Consider the following 16,898-nt stretch of genomic DNA (forward strand, 5'->3'; position numbering starts at 1 on the left):
GTTTTTGTTTTTGTTTCTCCAATTCATTTTCTACTTCAGGACCTTGTGAGAGAAAGTGAGATGTTTGGAATCTAACACAAAGAGTCTCTAGAGTCCAATGATCTATTCAGAAATCTGACTGCTCTGCAGGATAGGAAAGTGGTACTAAGGTTCTAGAGCAAGTAGACATGAGAAATCATGAATGCTAACGTTTTTCCCTTGTCCATAAGTGTATGTGCCTGCTTGTGCAGGATGGGCTGGGAAAGAGCGGGAAAAGGGGAGGGGGCGCATTTAAGAGCAATAAAGATCTAGTCGGTGAGCTAGTATATAAAAAATGTTTAGATCACTATGCTTTGCTATTTCATTGTTAGATGGAAAAGAAGGTAAAATTCTCTGACATTGTCTGTACCAGTAAAGTTGGGGCACACTTAAACAACAGCCTGATGGAATTATGTACTCCTTACGTAGGATTATACTACTGTACCAATATGGGGGAAAAAATCAGTCGGGAGTGGGAATTTGGTTGGGGAAATCCCAGACTCTATGGAATTGCACCATAAAATTCAAAATTCAGAATAAAAATAATTTTTAAAAACTATATAGTGGGAAGGCAAAGAAGGTGAAATTAATGCAACTAAGAGTCCAAGCTAATTTATTATCATTTTTTAAAAAATCGTTTGTTTATTTAGTTGAAAGGCAGAGTGATGGGGAGAGGGCAGTGAAAAGGGGACAGCAAGAAAATGAAAGAAAGATCTTCCATGTGATTGATGATTTATTCTCCAATCTGCAGTGGCCATGCTAGGTCACGCAAAAGCCAGTTGGCCTCCAGGGAGGTGACAGGGAACTAAGCATGTGGCCATTTTTCAGGTGCATTTGTAGAGGGCTGATAAGAAGCAGGAGTCAACCCGGTTCTCTGCAAATAGTGGCTTAATCCACTGTGCCACAATATTTGACCCAATTCATCAAATTTAATTGGATTATTTCTGCACTTTTTTCACATACAACCATTTCTTAAGACTGTAAAATACCATATTATTGAACAATGAATTGATTAGTTATGATGTTAAGAAAGAAGTAAGTTATTTGGTTCAGAATGGTGACAAACATTCTTATTACTTTTGGGACACAATTTTCTATGAGTCTTCTGTTTCTTTGTGTCTTTTAAGCATAGGTTTGTTCCTGCAGGAGTTGGCAAATTATAGCCTATAGACTCAAACCAGCCTATGGTCTGCTGTTTGTATGGCTTGTGAGGTAAGAAAGGTTTCTAGAGTCATAAACAAACAACAACAATGGCAAGGACGTCAAAGAAGAATATGTGAGAGATTTTTATGTGGACTGCAAAATATGAAATAATCATTATTCAATCCTTTATAGAACAGCTTGTTTCTGTTCTGCATTATCTGAGAATGTATGGAGAATAACCTTGGGAAATACAGACCATCTTCCTCAGGAGCAATGGGAAGGTGTCACCTGCTTCATTTCCTACAGCCCTGGAGTATTGGGACTGTGGGGGTTAGTGTGGAAACCATGACAGTCTGTCTACTGCTATAGCTGTGAGCAACAAACTGACTCTTGTCCCTGACTCAGAAGTCTCTTATCTTCTGCCATTCTCCACCATGGCAGGCTAACTTGTCAGCTTGTAAGTAAGGAAAATATTAGATTTACTCAAATTTTATCAAATACTTAAGGACTAAATCAGGATTTGCTTAAATGATAAATCTGGATTTGCAAAATAATAGCATCATCCCCATTAGATGTTGAAGTAATTCAAATAAAACTATAGATTATATTTTGCTTTAGAGACTTGAGAGGGGGGGTGCAAGCATGAGGCAGTGCCTAAGATATTAGGAGGATGCCACATCCTATATTGGAGTGCCTGGTTTCCACTAGCAGCTCTGTAACCAATTCCAGTTTCCTTCTAATGTGCACATACTCAACAGGTGATGCTACAAATGGTGCCACCCCCACAGGATACTTGAATTGAGCTTCCAACTCCTGGCTTTGGCCACTCAATCCAAGCTATTGCAGGTATCTGGGGAGTAGGCTAGCAGATGGGATAACTGATTGTCTATCTCTGCCTTTCAAATAGATGCATAATTTTTAAAAAGCTTGAAATTTGAGATGTAAAAAATTATAAACAAAAATGTGTATTATACAGATCTTTACAAACTTACCTTGTATGATAAAGTATTCTTGAATTGTTCACTGAAATAAAGAAAAAGAAATTAGTCATAATTCTAAATTGCAAATATTAAAATATTTTAAGAAACTACTTATACTATCAGAGAAGCACAATTTTTGTTTCTCACAAAAGAACATACAGATCTAGATGTTTTATTATTTGTGTGTGCATTTTATTATTCAGGTGTAGTGTGGGCTGTTCATCAGGTGATGATAATCATTAGATACATTCCTGGTCACTCACAACGCCTTAAGTGGAAGCTTGCAATAGCAAATCATGTGGGGGGAGTACCAGGGTAAGCTGGAGACAAGGAAGAGTGGGATTTTATTGTGGCATCTCTGGAAGGGAATTGGGAGGCAGGACAAGGAGGCTTAGTTTGCATTTTAGAAGATTCTAGAGCATATAGCTGTCCCTACATGTCTAGTATTGGGGTCTGCTATATTAGGGCAGGAGGACAGTATTTCAGAAGCAAAAGAACCCAAGAAGGAGGTAGCTGATGGAACAGCTCTGCATTGGTTGGTTTCCATGTAGAAGTCATGCTATGCTGTAAGACTGTTAATGTTTCTAGAAGTTGGCCAGCTCAGGGAAGGGCAGCCTTTCCAGGACCAGCAAGACCTCAGACGTCAAAGCATCAGAAAATGAAGCGATGTGATTAATACACCAGGAAAGAAGTGCTGTCACAGCCATTAAGGCAAATGTAGATTCTAGGGACAATGTCTTTTATAAGTGTTCTCACTCTGAAGTCCATCAGAAGCAAATACCTATCCATTTGATGCTAAATCTATTAGTGCCAGTTTGTCTGCGATGAGTGCCTGTTTTCACACAGTCTAGAAAGAGTGTCTACTAATAACATTCCTATTCTATCTTTGGTGATTGAAGTAGGTTTTCAATACAAAGAAACAAATGATCTTTCTAATTATTTTCAAGGGCAAGGGGAAAAAATACCAGTAAAGCTACAGGCTTGTAAAAAAAAAAAAAAAGAGGCATCCAATTGAGATTTCATTTTTTCTTATTTTCTTTTGTTTTTACTTTTGGTTTCTGCAGTTGAGATTTTAAAATCAGAGAAATTAGACTGGAGGCCAAACAAGTTAAAATAGCACTCATAAAATCTTGATAGTGTGACTTACAAGTTTCTTGATGAACTTAAAACTACACATTTTATAAGTAAACCAGCGGATAGAAGATAGATCTTTCTCTCCTTCTCTCTGTAAATCTACCTTTCCAATAAAAATAATTAGATCTTTAACAGAAAATCTACCTTTCAAAATAAAATTGTAAATAGTCCTGGAATTTGACTTGTCTGTTTTTGAAGAAATGTATTACACAAAATAATAATAATAATTAGGTGGAATTTTATAATAAAAAATTAATGAAATAAAAAAACTACACGTTTTATCAAACTAGATTTGAATGAAATCAACTGCTGACTATGTGTTAAATTGTATTTTATTTCCTACTTTCAATAGTTCCTTTGGTTTTTCTCCCAACTCTGCAAATTTAGTAAAGTACAAGCCAACAAAAGACAAAGAAAAAGGCTATTAGTTGTAGTTGTTTAAGTTACTAATCTAGAGCCCATTAATTATCAGTTGTGAATGAAAGGAATGATACAACTGGCCAGGAAGTCCTTTTTGACATAATGTAGGAAAGATTTCCCCAAACTAACATATTCTGTAATTAGAGTGATCATCATTATTCTCATTAACGATTAACCAAAGTGCCTCCATCTTGTAAGTGGGATAAGAATGATTATAAAAATATTTCTGAGCTTGCAGATTAATCATTAACACCCACAGACAATATATTAACATATCATTGCTACTAGAACTGTTACTATCAATAGTCAAGTTTGTTGAGATCTTGTTCATGACACTTCTAAGAGCTTTAACCAGGACACTAGATTCTCAATCCTTGAGGTAGTTACTATTATGGCTGTCACTATATAGATGTGAAGACACAGGCAAAAACTTTCAGTTGACAAAAATGAAATGACATAAAATGATAAGGAACCAATATTTGCATCTATGCCATAAACGACATCCAGGCCCTAGATATGTAACTACTACAATGTACAGATAGTCTGATTAACTGACTCCTAGACTGGTTTGTTTCTTCACTTCAGCAAGAGCTGGATTCAAGACACAAATCAGGGACTGATGCAGATGAGTCTTTGTTCCTTATACATCTTAAAAACAACCCTTGCCATCTAGAAAGAGGTAGAGGTCAAAACAATCATCACATAACATTATATCAAATAATGTGCTAGGTTAACCCCGTCATGGCGTCTCAGGAATTTTACCTTTTTGGAAAATTAAACTTTGAGGTGTTCTGAATGAAACCATAACAGCAAGGGCATGTGACAAAGGAAGCCCGTGTTTTGACACAATGGTCAATCACCATGTCTGTTGCCACTCCACAAGCATGCAGTGCCACCTGGAAAATAGAATGAGACCTTACCACTAAGTTCTTTCTTAACTAACAGTGCAACTTTCCTTTTTATGTTTAATTTTCTGTGAGTAATTCTCAAGAGATTCTAGGTTACAAGAGTATTACCCTGTATTAGTTAAAATGGTTCTCCTTTAGTCTACCAGATACATACTGAGCTGTTCAGAATAGAGAAAATCTGGAGGTGTTAGCATTAGGGTATCAACTGCCTGCAATGATGGCCTCCTCTATGGGCACTTACATGCACTGGCTGTCCCACTTCCAGTCCAGCTTTCTGCTAATGACATGGGAAAAGCAGCAGGAAATGGGCCAAGTGCCAGTCTCTGACACCCACTAGGAAGAAGCACCAGTCCCCTTGGCTTTTGCCTGGCCCAGCCCCTAGCTCTTGTAAATATCTGGGGAATGAACCTGTGGATGTAACTTTCCAATAAGTAAAATAAATCTTTTAAAATTATTTAAATAAAAAAAGAAATTGAAGCAAAATTAAAAGATTGCAAATTAGATATTGTAAATAGGCACAGAATTCACTCAGTATGAAATTTGATGCAATCTTAAATGCGAAAACTTTAATATACATATATGACTATCTAAACCAATGTTCTTGCTGATTATGAATTTTGCTCAGTTAGAGAGCTGTAACAAGAACATATTTGAAATGAGAATTTCTAGTCTAGAACTCTAGTTGGTTGTGTGATCCAAAGTCAATTAAAAATTGACTTTGTTGGGCTATTGAATTGTAAACTACACAGCACAGACCTATCAGGATGCTGTCATGGAAATTAAGATGTATTTGAAAACACTTTGAGAAACTACATGAACATAAGCCAACCAGCAAAACTTGATCATATCATTTATACTGCACCTTTCAAAGTGTTTTCACATAATAAAAAATGAAGACTGAATGAATAATTGCATGAAGTACTTTCACTGGGGTTATTTAAAAGGAAAGCAATGAGATTGTGAATTATTACCAGAAAAATGCTCAGCTCTCCATCTTGTTATGGACACAGACAAATTGCGTGGCATCTTAATTTTCCCTTCTAAGGACAGATCTTATCAGCTTTATGGTAGGGAGGAGTTCTTAGGGTAAATAAAGAGATTTTCGGGACATTTCTGGATGTTCAGTATAAGGAGCCAGATTCCTTTTTTGAACTAAAGCTAAAAACAGAACTATATTAGGAAGAGGAAAGCAACATCTCTGTTCTTAACCTTTCTCTTGAATTTTCCCCTTCGTCTAGAGTTACAGGGCCTACACAGAAGTCAACAATCTCAATACTTGCTGTCGATCCACCTTTCCAGTTTCTTTCTGGAAGGAGAACCTAGGAAGACTGCCATCCACAGAAGGAGCAATAACTACAAGGTGATGTGAGAGTAAACAACCTTATTCTCAAATTCTCCTTTTAGTCAGGTAACATTGCAGAGTAAACATCAAGCTGGCCCTTATTTTCCTCAATAGTTAAATAGAATCTCAGAGTAAAAATTACGGATGCACTTTTCCCTGAAGAGGGTGTCTGTTCTGTGCAGGAAGTAGACTAGGTGGTAGCATGGAGGTCTTGCTGTAACTGCAACAATCCTAGAAAACCTTACAGTATCTATATTAGAAATGAAGAATCTAAGACTAGGGGGGAAATTCAGAACTTGCCCATTCAAAACAAAAGAGACAAACAAACAAACACAAAAAAACCCAGCTATTGAGGAGGTAGACTCCTAAGCCCAAAGCTTAACCCCATACATTAGTCTACTCCATAAAAACTTCTTGAGTCTCTGAACAAAAAAAAGTTTTTGAAAATTTGAGTTTTGTTTTTTTAAAAATAATAGGTACCGGGCCCAGCGTGGTAGCCTAGTGGCTAAAGTCCTCACCTTTTAAGTGCTGAGACCCCATATGGACACTGGTTCTAATCCTGGTCTCCCTGCTTTCCATCCAGCTTCCTGCTTGTGGCCTGCGAAGGCAGTCAAGGATGGCCCAAAGCCTTGGGACCCTGCCCTCAGGTGGAAGACATGGAAGAGGCTCCTGGCTTCAGATTGGCTCAGCTCCAGCTATTGTGGCTGCTTGGGAAGTAAATCATTGGACAGAAGATCTTCTTCTCTGTCTCTCCTCCTCTTTGTATATCTGACTTTGCAATAAAAATAAATCAATCTTTAAAAAATATAACATTTTCCTAAAATGAAGACATTTTACATGTGTACAATACAGATTCAGTAACGTAGTGGTACCTGCATTCCCCTCCCCCCTTCCATGTTCTGCACCCACCCTGCTCCTTCCTCATCTCTGTTTTTGAAAATGTTTACAATAGCATACACTTCTATTCCAGGCTTAGCATTCCACTAGGTGAAAATTTCAACACATAACAAGTAGAAACAAACAAACCAAAAAAAAAACCCCTACTATTCTTCAAAATGACAATTTTGCTCATATACATTACATTTTTTTGGTAGTCTGTATTAGCACAGATCAGAGAAAGAATATATTTGTCTTTGGGGGGCTGGTTTATTTCACAAAGCATAGCAGTTTCCAGTTATATCCACTTTATAGCAAAGACAAAATTTCATTCTTTTTTATGGTCGAGTTGTAACACATAATGTATACAGACTGTAGATTTCTTTACCCAGTCAGCTGATGGACATCTAGGTGGATTCCCCATTGTAGCCATTGTGAATCAGGCTGCAATAAACAAGGATGTACACAAAACTCTCTCCTAGGCTGCTTTCATTTCCTTTGGGGTTAATTCCCAGGAGTGGGAGGGCCGGGTTACATGGCAGTTCTATTTTCAGGTTTCTGAGGAGTCTCCACTTTCCTCCACGATGTACCTTGTTCCACACACATCCTCTCCCTACTTACAATCATATTCCTTTTGCCACAATGTAAGAGAGTTAAGTTTGTTTCCTTTGAAGAAAATAACCACAGAAATATTGACACAATGAATTTTACATCAAAGAGGCTTTTTCCACTATCCTTGAAAACAAGTCAGAAATAACAGCAAATAATGCAATTGCAACCACCAGCTGATTGGGGTGATGGACTGTTGCCGGGCCCTGTAGTCGCTAGTACATACAAGAATCTGGTCTGGGAACACCTCAGGCAAGGTTTCTTTGGGGATCTCCCCAATCAAACTACTGGACTCAGAACCCTAACCATGAAAAGGCAGAAGATAGTACAAGTCAATCCACCGCCTCAGCCATATGTTGGCAGTGAAAAACTGGGCAAACAGAGACTCTAAGATCGACTATGTCAATCAGCGATTCTTCAATGACCTCATTGTGCTTGGAATGGTGAGATTGGCAGCAATTCATAACTGCTGAACTATCAAAACCACTTGAGCAAGACCCTCGGAGCATGCCTCACATCAGGGATCTGGGGTGGGTGGGAAACTGTGTGGGACCTCTCCCTTTATCCTCCTTGACCTCAGATACATGAAGGAAACAATATGGAAATAATAGTCTTACCCACTTTCCTGCAGCCCTTGAACCTTTTTACCCTAATTAACTACGTAAAGATTGTCAAAAATATAATAAAAAATGGGAAAAAATAACAGCAAATAATGAAGAAAGATATATATCAATGAATCCATTCATAGAAATTTAGCATCCAGTAAAAATGACATTTCAAAACAGGAAAAGAAGAAATATTAATTTTTAATGAGTGATACTGGACTAAACTGACAGCTGGATGAAAAAACAACAGTTATCTTTTCCTCTCACCACATGCAAGAAATAAATTTTTAATGCATTAGATTCAAAATGTAAAAGAATAACGCATGGAAAAATTGAGCAGAGACACTGCAAAAGTTGTCTAAAGTCACACAAGAATTTAAGGCCTCCAATTCGGAGGCTTTAGGCCCTTGACTCTAGATAACTAGTATTTACAAATATATTTACCGGTGTTAACTACCTTTTTGTCATTGTTATTAACTACCTTCGAAAATGATAACATGAGGTGCTAACAAGTATTCAGTATATGCTAGATGTCAAAATCTTCACTTTCTTATTGACTTAACTCTAATTCATCTTCCTAATTTAAAATTTAAAAATATATTTGTTTTTAACTTTATTTGAAAGGCAGAGAGAGAGGGAGAAAGAAAAAGAAAGATATCATCCAACTGCCGATTCCTTTCCCAAATGCTCGGAACAGCCAGAATGGGACCAGGCTGAGACCACACATGCAGAACTAAATCCAGGTTTTCCAGCTGAGTGGGAAGGACTAACGTGAGTGTTTCAGCCATCATCCGTCTACCAGAGCATGCATTAACCATGAAGCTGGGTAGGAAGCAGAGGAGCTGGGGCTCAAACTCAGGCAATGTGATAGCGCACGCAGGTGTTCCAAACAGTGAGCGATATACCTGCTTTGCCAAAATGCTCAGCCCAATTTTTCCTAATCTAATGGTTAAGTGGCATTTACTATTGTTATTTACACTGAGTTCTGAGGCTGCCTCACCAGTAAGCATTCCAGATGAACCCTAAGTCTGACTCCAAAGTTCACATGTTTGCATTGTAGCACACCATGCTCCCCCGCCTACAAAGGAATCACAGATGTTATCTTTTTTTTAAAATAAAGAATTTCTGGGTATTACTCTTGGGCTCATCACTGCCTTTCAGAGAAGAAATAGTGAATTCTGTGCCGGCTACACAAAAACGAAAGAGGCAAAGGAAGAAAAGATAAACACATCTAATTACTTTGGTAATCCATTACTGTTCACTGTAAGTTGTTAATACACACATGATACATAGATTTATAAAAATAAGTCATTCTGTGTAGAAAGCACATCAAAACAAATTAAGTTTCTAATGGTGGCTAAATGTGCTGGGAGAAACACATTTAATCCACGGCTTAACTAACTTTACAGCAAACAGGTATTTAACTAACTCAAAGAAATCAGAATTGTGGTCATCAAATAATGAGTTTCTTATTATTAACCTCTTTCTCCACAATATACTGAATTCCTGTAGAAGATGAATATTGAAGTTGTAAATGCTTCTGTTGGCCAATGTAATGAATATATTAAATTGGACATTAATATATTTTTAAAAGATTTATTTATCTTTATTGGAAAGTCAGATATACACAGGAGGAGAAAAAGAGAGGAAGATTTTCCATCCATTCCTTCATTCCCCAAGTGGCTGCAACGGCTGGAGCTGAGCCAATCTGAAGCCAGGAGCCCAGAGCTTTTCCAGAGTCTCCCACATGGGAACAGGGTCCCAAGGCTTTGGGCTGTCCTTGACTGCCCAAGCAGGGAGCTAGATGAGAAGCAGGGCTGTTGGAACTAGAACTGGTGCCCATGTGGGATCCTGGTGTATGCAAGGCGTTACCATGCTAACTGAACATACTGCAGAATTCCTGCATTATAAATAAGGCCCTTTCCTTATGTTTTATTCCTTCAATTTATCTTTATCAGATAAAAATTGTAGGTATATTACTTAACCTCTCATGTAAGTCAATGAAACAAGATGGAACCAAGAAATGCTTTATGCAGTCGTGTGTAAGTAAAATAAATCATCATCATTATTCACTTTTAATAATGTCTTCCAACTGGAAGCTTATAAGGCATGATTTTACAAAAAAAATGATACTTTTTTTTCATTCTAAAGAATAAATAGTATATAGTTGGTCTCTGGGAAAGAAAAAGTCTATAGGGGTTTTTAAAAAGTTCACAGAAACTGGAAGTGGACAATGTCTACTTTGGTTGTAGCTATAGGCAACTGACTAGGTTGCATTCTCTCTAGTCAAGTGCTACACTGCTGGGAGAAAAGCAGCCAGGAACTGGTGGGCATTCTGGGACTGGTTAATGCTAAATACCAGATACTATAGATATTACATAGTTAACATAGACTTTGACATGCTTTTAATTTTAAAGTCAGTTTGTTTATTAATTCATTCTCAGCTACATCATAAAGTGATAGGGGCTACGAGCAGGAGTTGGAGATAGACATTTCATCACTGGGTTCACTTCCCAAATGTCCATACAACTGATAGGGGCTAATATCTAAGATTTACAAAGAGCTTCAGAAACTCAATGACAGCAAAAACAAATAACCCTGGGAAGAAATGGGCAAAGGAAATGAACATTTCCAAAAGAACAAATTCAAATGGCTAGCAGACATATGAAAAACACCACTCAGGCTTCCCAGTTATGAGAGAGATACAAATAAAACCACACTGAAGTTCCACCTAACTTCAGTGAGACTGGCCTAAATTCAGAACTCTACTAAACACCTGCTGGCATGGATGTGGGGAAAAGGTACTCTCCTTCACTGGTGGTGAGAGTGCAGGCTAGTACAACCACTATGGAAGTCAGTATGGAGAGCACTAAGAGAACTGAAAATAAATCCCGCTTCTGGGAATACATCCAAAGGAAATTAAATCTACATTTCAGAAAGGAATCTGTAATCCTATATTTATAGCAGCACAATCTATAATAGCAAAGACATGAAAACAACCTTGATGCCCATCAAAAGAGGAGTGGTTAAAGAAACTGCAGTACATCTACTCCATGGAATACTACTCAGCTATTAGAAAGAATGAAATTCTACCGTTTGCAACCAAATAGTCCCAACTAGAAGCCATTATGCTCAATGGAATAAGCCAATCCCCAAAGGACAAATACCATATGTTCTCTCTGATATAAGGCAACCTTCATGCAAAATACAAGATCAATACCCTTTTGACACTGTTTTGCTGCAACTCATGGGTTTTGATATTTTTGTTTTTATTTCTTCAAAACAGTTTCTTTTATTAAATTCTCCACTGACTCATATGTCATATAGTGGCATCATTTCCTTCCTTCATCATTTTTTATATTTTCTTCTTCATTTCTTCAGCAATACAGTGGTCATTCAATAGCATGCTATTTAACTTCATGGGATTGTAAATTTCTTCCATATTTACTCCTGTTGTTGATTATTTGATGACTATTTATTTAATGGAATGTATGGTAACTGTTTAATAGAGATCATCATATCCAGATGTGAAGATACCATGCAGTACGCACCTCTACTTTCAAAGCAAAGAGGGATTTCCAATGAAACTGTGAAATGTATGTTGACATCAACGTGCTGGACTGTGCCATTCTCCACACCTGCAATGTCAGGATACACTTACAGAGCTGAATGATGGACTTATAACTGCTCATGAAGGACTATACTATTGTAATAATATGGGGGAAATCAGTGGACGGGGAAAGAATTTTGGGAGCAGGTATGGGAAATTCTAGAGCCTAAGGAATTGTATAATAAAACAAAATATTTTTTAAAATGTCTACAACAGCCAGAGATTAAAGGTCACCCAAGCAGCCTGGAAGTGCCGAACACCTGAAAATGTTTTTCAGACTGCCTAACATTGCAATTCTCAAAAAATTCTCAAAAAATTATTGGCTGATCACTCGGTTTTTTGCTGTCTTTTTTTCATTCTATCCTTGAGTCGATAGTGCAATATACAGCATCTTCTTGACCTTTCTGAATAAGATCTTTCGCCATGTTTGTTGCTTTGGTTATTATCCTGCATTCTGGTGCTCCTTGGCTGTTAGTTCTTATCAAAGAGTAACTTAATACAAAGTAGATTGGGAGTCCTGAATGAAAGGGAAAGAATCGAAGACACTGGCTTCACTAGTGCTTCAGTGATCTAGTGGCCAGTAAGCATTTTTGTTTAGCTTTCCAATTACAGCTGTAGTTGTACTTCGTAGTTCTTTTCTCTGAGCATGTTCTACAGAGGAGAATTCTATTTAAAGATTCATTCATTATCTGAAAGTCAGAGCTACTGGTTCATTCCACAGATGGCCAGAACAGAACCATCAGGCTCTTCTAAATGTGTGGCAGGGGCCCAAGCACTTGAACCATCTTCTACTGTTGTCTAGTGGGTAGCTGGACTGCATCATGGCATGCAGCTTAACCTATTGTGCCACAGCACTAGTGCCAGTTCACCATGATGCATCACCACTGTTCCCTGTGCCAAAAACTCCCATCTAGATTCTCTCTTGGTTTCTTCACAGAACAACCTTCCTATCTCTTGCAGGGGGCAGCAGAGGTACTAAGTTACCTACATAGATGGCAGTGGGAATTTGGGTCACTAAATAATGTCTTTACTTAGTGATAATAATGAATGGGTAAAATAGGAAAATAAATAGAAATAATTTAAAAATAAGACTTTTAAGACTTTTTAAGACTAGAAGATAAAGAAAAACTAGAAGATACTCATGGTACTTTTCGAAATCATGTGGTTGAAACAGCTCTGGAGTTTTTCAATCAGTTTGATGGGTAAGTAGTTTAGCCTTGTGACAGTCTTTTTTTAATGCAAAATGCATTTTTCTATAGTCATGGTCCTTTCTGTATTACTATTTGAAAAACTTAATAATATTGTTGGAGTTAACATACAATGCACATGAAAGCTTAAAGATTCATTCTGGGATAGCAACAGATCTCCTTAAAATATAATCTTAAAAATACACATCTGTAAATTATCTTTTGTAAACTGCTCTTGAAGGGTATGGCAATTAGTAAATACTCAAATTAGAGAATGAGGTCACATAAATTGAAATTGGAAAACCTTATGGATTCTTTCAATTGTGAAAATGCTTTTCTATTTTCCTCAAGACATTAATAAAATTTTTTAATTATAAAAATTAAGACTATAATCATTGTAACCCAAGTCAGAATATTATAATCAAGTCATTTCTATAATGAAATACTTGTTTTAAGAAAATATACATCATCTGTCAAATATCTAGGTTCATAATTCTTTAAAAGACAGAGAAGCATATAAATTTATTTCTTTTACTTATCGGCCCGAAAATAATAAAAATGTTAAATGTGAAAATTTTTAAAATACAAAATACTTTGAGATAAAGTAGAAACCAAATTGAGTAAATTATAGCAATCGCCATGTAAAGATATATAAATAAGTATAATTTCCTCCCATTATATTTTAGTGCAGTTTTTACATTGCTGGGATCATACTGCATAGAATGTTTCCCACATGCTAGACACCTAACTAAATGCTTCATGCACATTGTATCAGTATACTATTAGTCTAGGATTTTATGCCCATTTTCTAGCTAGCAAAACTGAGGATCAGTGAGTTTTATATAATTTACTCAAGATTCTCAGCACAAGATTGCCTAATGTTAAAAACCAATGCTCTTCCCTGAGAGATCTGCAGAAACAGGAGAACAGCAAACTTCCTTCCAGACTAGGGAGAGGAGCTTCTGGTCCTTAGTTCCAGCTTTGGATCCCCAACCTCTCTTGCAATGACCATCAGGGTCGCCCCGGAGCCTCCCGCCCCCCCAAAATAGGATAGATAGACAGAGAAATACAAGGAAAGCTTAGAACCAAACAGGAAATGATCAGAGTGGATCCACATATACCTTACTAGATAGGACACAAAGATTAGTTACTCCTCACTAGGATATGGAAGATTTCTCTGCACACCCCTCCTAAAACTGTTCTGCACCTCAACTGTAGACAAAGGCCTGGTTAGATTTATAAGCCAGTTTAGACTATCCTAAAATCTATCAAGTTCAGCAAAATTATGCGTCAACACAATAAACAGCTAAATACTAAAATGAAAACAGACATGAGACAGCTGAATAGTACCCTATAGCCACTTTCAGGTGTATAGCAGACGGTGCTGAGTACAAAAATTGAAGGGTCAATGAAGCAATCACAGGAGGTGGTTAGGAACTTGCACTGTTATAAAGTACTGATTACTCAATACTAGGTCAATTAATTCCATAATGTTGTAAATGGTTGCTGATATTGTGCTGGGGCTTCCAACTGAATGGGATGATATTCTGCCGGCTCTGCCTTCAGACCAGAGAAGGTCTCCCTAAGAAACTGTTGAAATTATCTGGACAATAAGATGCTGGACTCTATGCTTGGTATATGGTTGCAACGAAAGAATCTTGACTTAATTTGAACTGTAATACTGCAACAAGGTGGAGTAATTCACCAAGGGGGGGAGGGCACGGGGAGGGATGGGGGAATCCCAGAGCCTATGAATCTGTGTCACATAATGTAACATAATTAATAAAAAAAGTTTAAAAATCAATGCTCTTAATTATGCTTATATAATTTTAATATTAATTTATATATTAATTTTAATATTTTCAACATAAAAGGTTTTTATCTCTCTTAAAGATTTATTATTTATTTTTATTGGAAAGGCAGATATACAGAGAGGAGGAGAGACAGAGGGACGATCTTTCGTCCAATGCTGAGCTGATCTGAAGCCAGGAGCCAGGTACTTCCTCCAGGTCTCCAACACAGTGCAGGGTCCCAAGCCTTTGGGTCGTCCTTGACTGCTTTCCCAGGCCACAAGCAGGGAGTTGGATGGGAAGTGGAGCTGCCGGGATTAGAACTGGCACCCATATGGGATCCAGGCGTTCAAGGAGAGGACTTTAGCCGCTAGGCCACCACGCCGGGCCCGATATAACAGTTTTTTTCATTGCAAACATGATGTAAATGGAAACCATAAGAAATCCTATGTGAACAGGTCATCCTGTGGCAGCCAAACAGGCAATGACAATTGCAAACACCTTTGCAAATTCTAACAGTAAGAATGCAATGTTATTTTTAAAATTAATGTTTTTACTAACCAGTGCATTTCAATGTTTATAAGAAATATGCATTTCTTACATATATGTAAGTTAGAAATTTAAATGAGGAAAGTTATTTCTTCTTTATACTATTACATATTTTCCTAAATTGAGCATTTATTCCTATCAAAATCAGAAAAAAAATTGAAATAAAAAAGAACGATCACTAAAATTTAATGAATCACAAATCCTATAAACAAGCCAAAGCCAGAGTTTAAATGAGCTGGAATTTTAGATATAAGGGGTAGGAAATATGACTAACATACTTATTGTCACTTGAAACCTAAAATGCACTTAGATAACAAATCTCAGCTAAAGCAAATAATATCTAAAGGTCACTCCAATATTTAGAGGTTATTAAAGAGATTTTTTTCCTGTTTTATGACCATCTTTATTTTTTTTTAATGTTAAGAAAATTTTATTAGAATTTATTTTTACTTGAGAAGCAGAGAGTTCCCACCCAGTGATTCACTCTGCAAATGCCTGCAATTGCTGGGCCTTGGCTGAGGCCAAAGTCCGGAGTTGGGAAGGCAATCCAGGTCTCTTACATAGGCAGTAAGAGAAGCTTAGTGGTAAGAGAAGGTTTCTTGTAGAAGAAACAAATCTCATCTCTGTCAAGTAATGATAAAGTGGTATGCATAAAACAACATTAATTTATATCATAACTTACAAATAGTATAAGTATAGAAAGTCACATATATTTAATTGTTCAGAAAATAATTTAAAATTATCTCCTTTATTTATGCTAAGGCACATACTTTTTCTTAATTAAGAAAATAGATATTGCTTAATTACTTACCCCAATATTAAACATCCCTGTAAAATACTCCATATTTGCTTGAATGAACCAAATGTTGCTTAAACCCAGGTCGTCACTTCTCTTTTTAGCACGAATTAATGACAATTCCTTGTTTTCTATTAATATGACCTAGATTATGCAAAAGAAGTAATTCAGTAACATAATTTAGATATTAAGGTAAAGCACTATACTGTGTTTAATAATTTCAATAATGTTGAACAAGTAGATTGATTCTCTACAGCGTGAAATATGCCAGATACCCTGGATGCATAAGGTCCTTGAACCCCTCCTCTTGAAGCCTAAAGAACAGTACAGCTTAAAGTACAGTAATATGAATAAAGCAGGCAATAGTAATATTTTGTGATAGGTGTTTAAGGAAGAATGTTTTGTAATGGGAACACTTAAACTTTATGATTGCGGGAGGTTTTTATGTGGAAGTAACATTATCTGGGGCCTGAAAAATTAAAGAAAATTAGCCATGGGTTCGGGCCTTGGGATTCGGGGGCAACTGCCGCTCCTCACAGTGTGGCGGCTGTGGGGGGTGCCCCTGCCGGGTCGGACCCAATGCTGGGGGCTCACGCCAAAGACACTGCCGCAAGGCAGTGAACGAGTCCTCGGCCTCACCCAGGACCCAAGAGAGCTCATTCCTCAGGGTAAGTGCACCATGTGGGAACTTGGGAACTGGCTTAAAATTCCTAGCTCCACCCAGCTGCTAATATCTGGCAGCTAGGTGAGTTTGGGAGGGGTTCGGGCCTTGGGATTCGGGGGCAACTGCCGCTCCTCACAGTGTGGCGGCTGTGGGGGGTGCCCCTGCCGGGTCGGACCCAATGCTGGGGGCTCACGCCAAAGACACTGCCGCAAGGCAGTGAACGAGTCCTCGGCCTCACCCAGGACCCAAGAGAGCTCATTCCTCAGG

At 37.5% G+C, this 16,898-nt stretch overlaps 1 protein-coding gene across 5 annotated transcripts in view; it reads right to left on the reverse strand.

Annotated features, from left to right (window-relative positions):
- The window catches only part of GSTCD (glutathione S-transferase C-terminal domain containing), a 158,982-nt gene that overhangs the window by 20,558 nt on the left and 121,526 nt on the right, over window positions 1-16,898 (reverse strand). For all 5 annotated transcript variants that reach the window (XR_009245841.1, XM_058666977.1, XM_058666976.1 and 2 more), the window contains exons 8-10: window positions 15,983-16,111; window positions 4,458-4,591; window positions 2,154-2,184 (exon numbers count right to left, since the gene is read on the reverse strand). Coding sequence is in view for 4 of the 5 variants with exons in the window: in XM_058666977.1 (XP_058522960.1) it covers window positions 2,154-2,184; window positions 4,458-4,591; window positions 15,983-16,111 (294 nt within the window). In the remaining variant the exon portion in view is untranslated. The remainder of the gene's footprint in view (window positions 1-2,153; window positions 2,185-4,457; window positions 4,592-15,982; window positions 16,112-16,898) is intronic.

This window comes from Ochotona princeps, chromosome 7 (assembly GCF_030435755.1).
Source record: "Ochotona princeps isolate mOchPri1 chromosome 7, mOchPri1.hap1, whole genome shotgun sequence".
Taxonomy (NCBI): Eukaryota; Metazoa; Chordata; class Mammalia; order Lagomorpha; family Ochotonidae; genus Ochotona; species Ochotona princeps.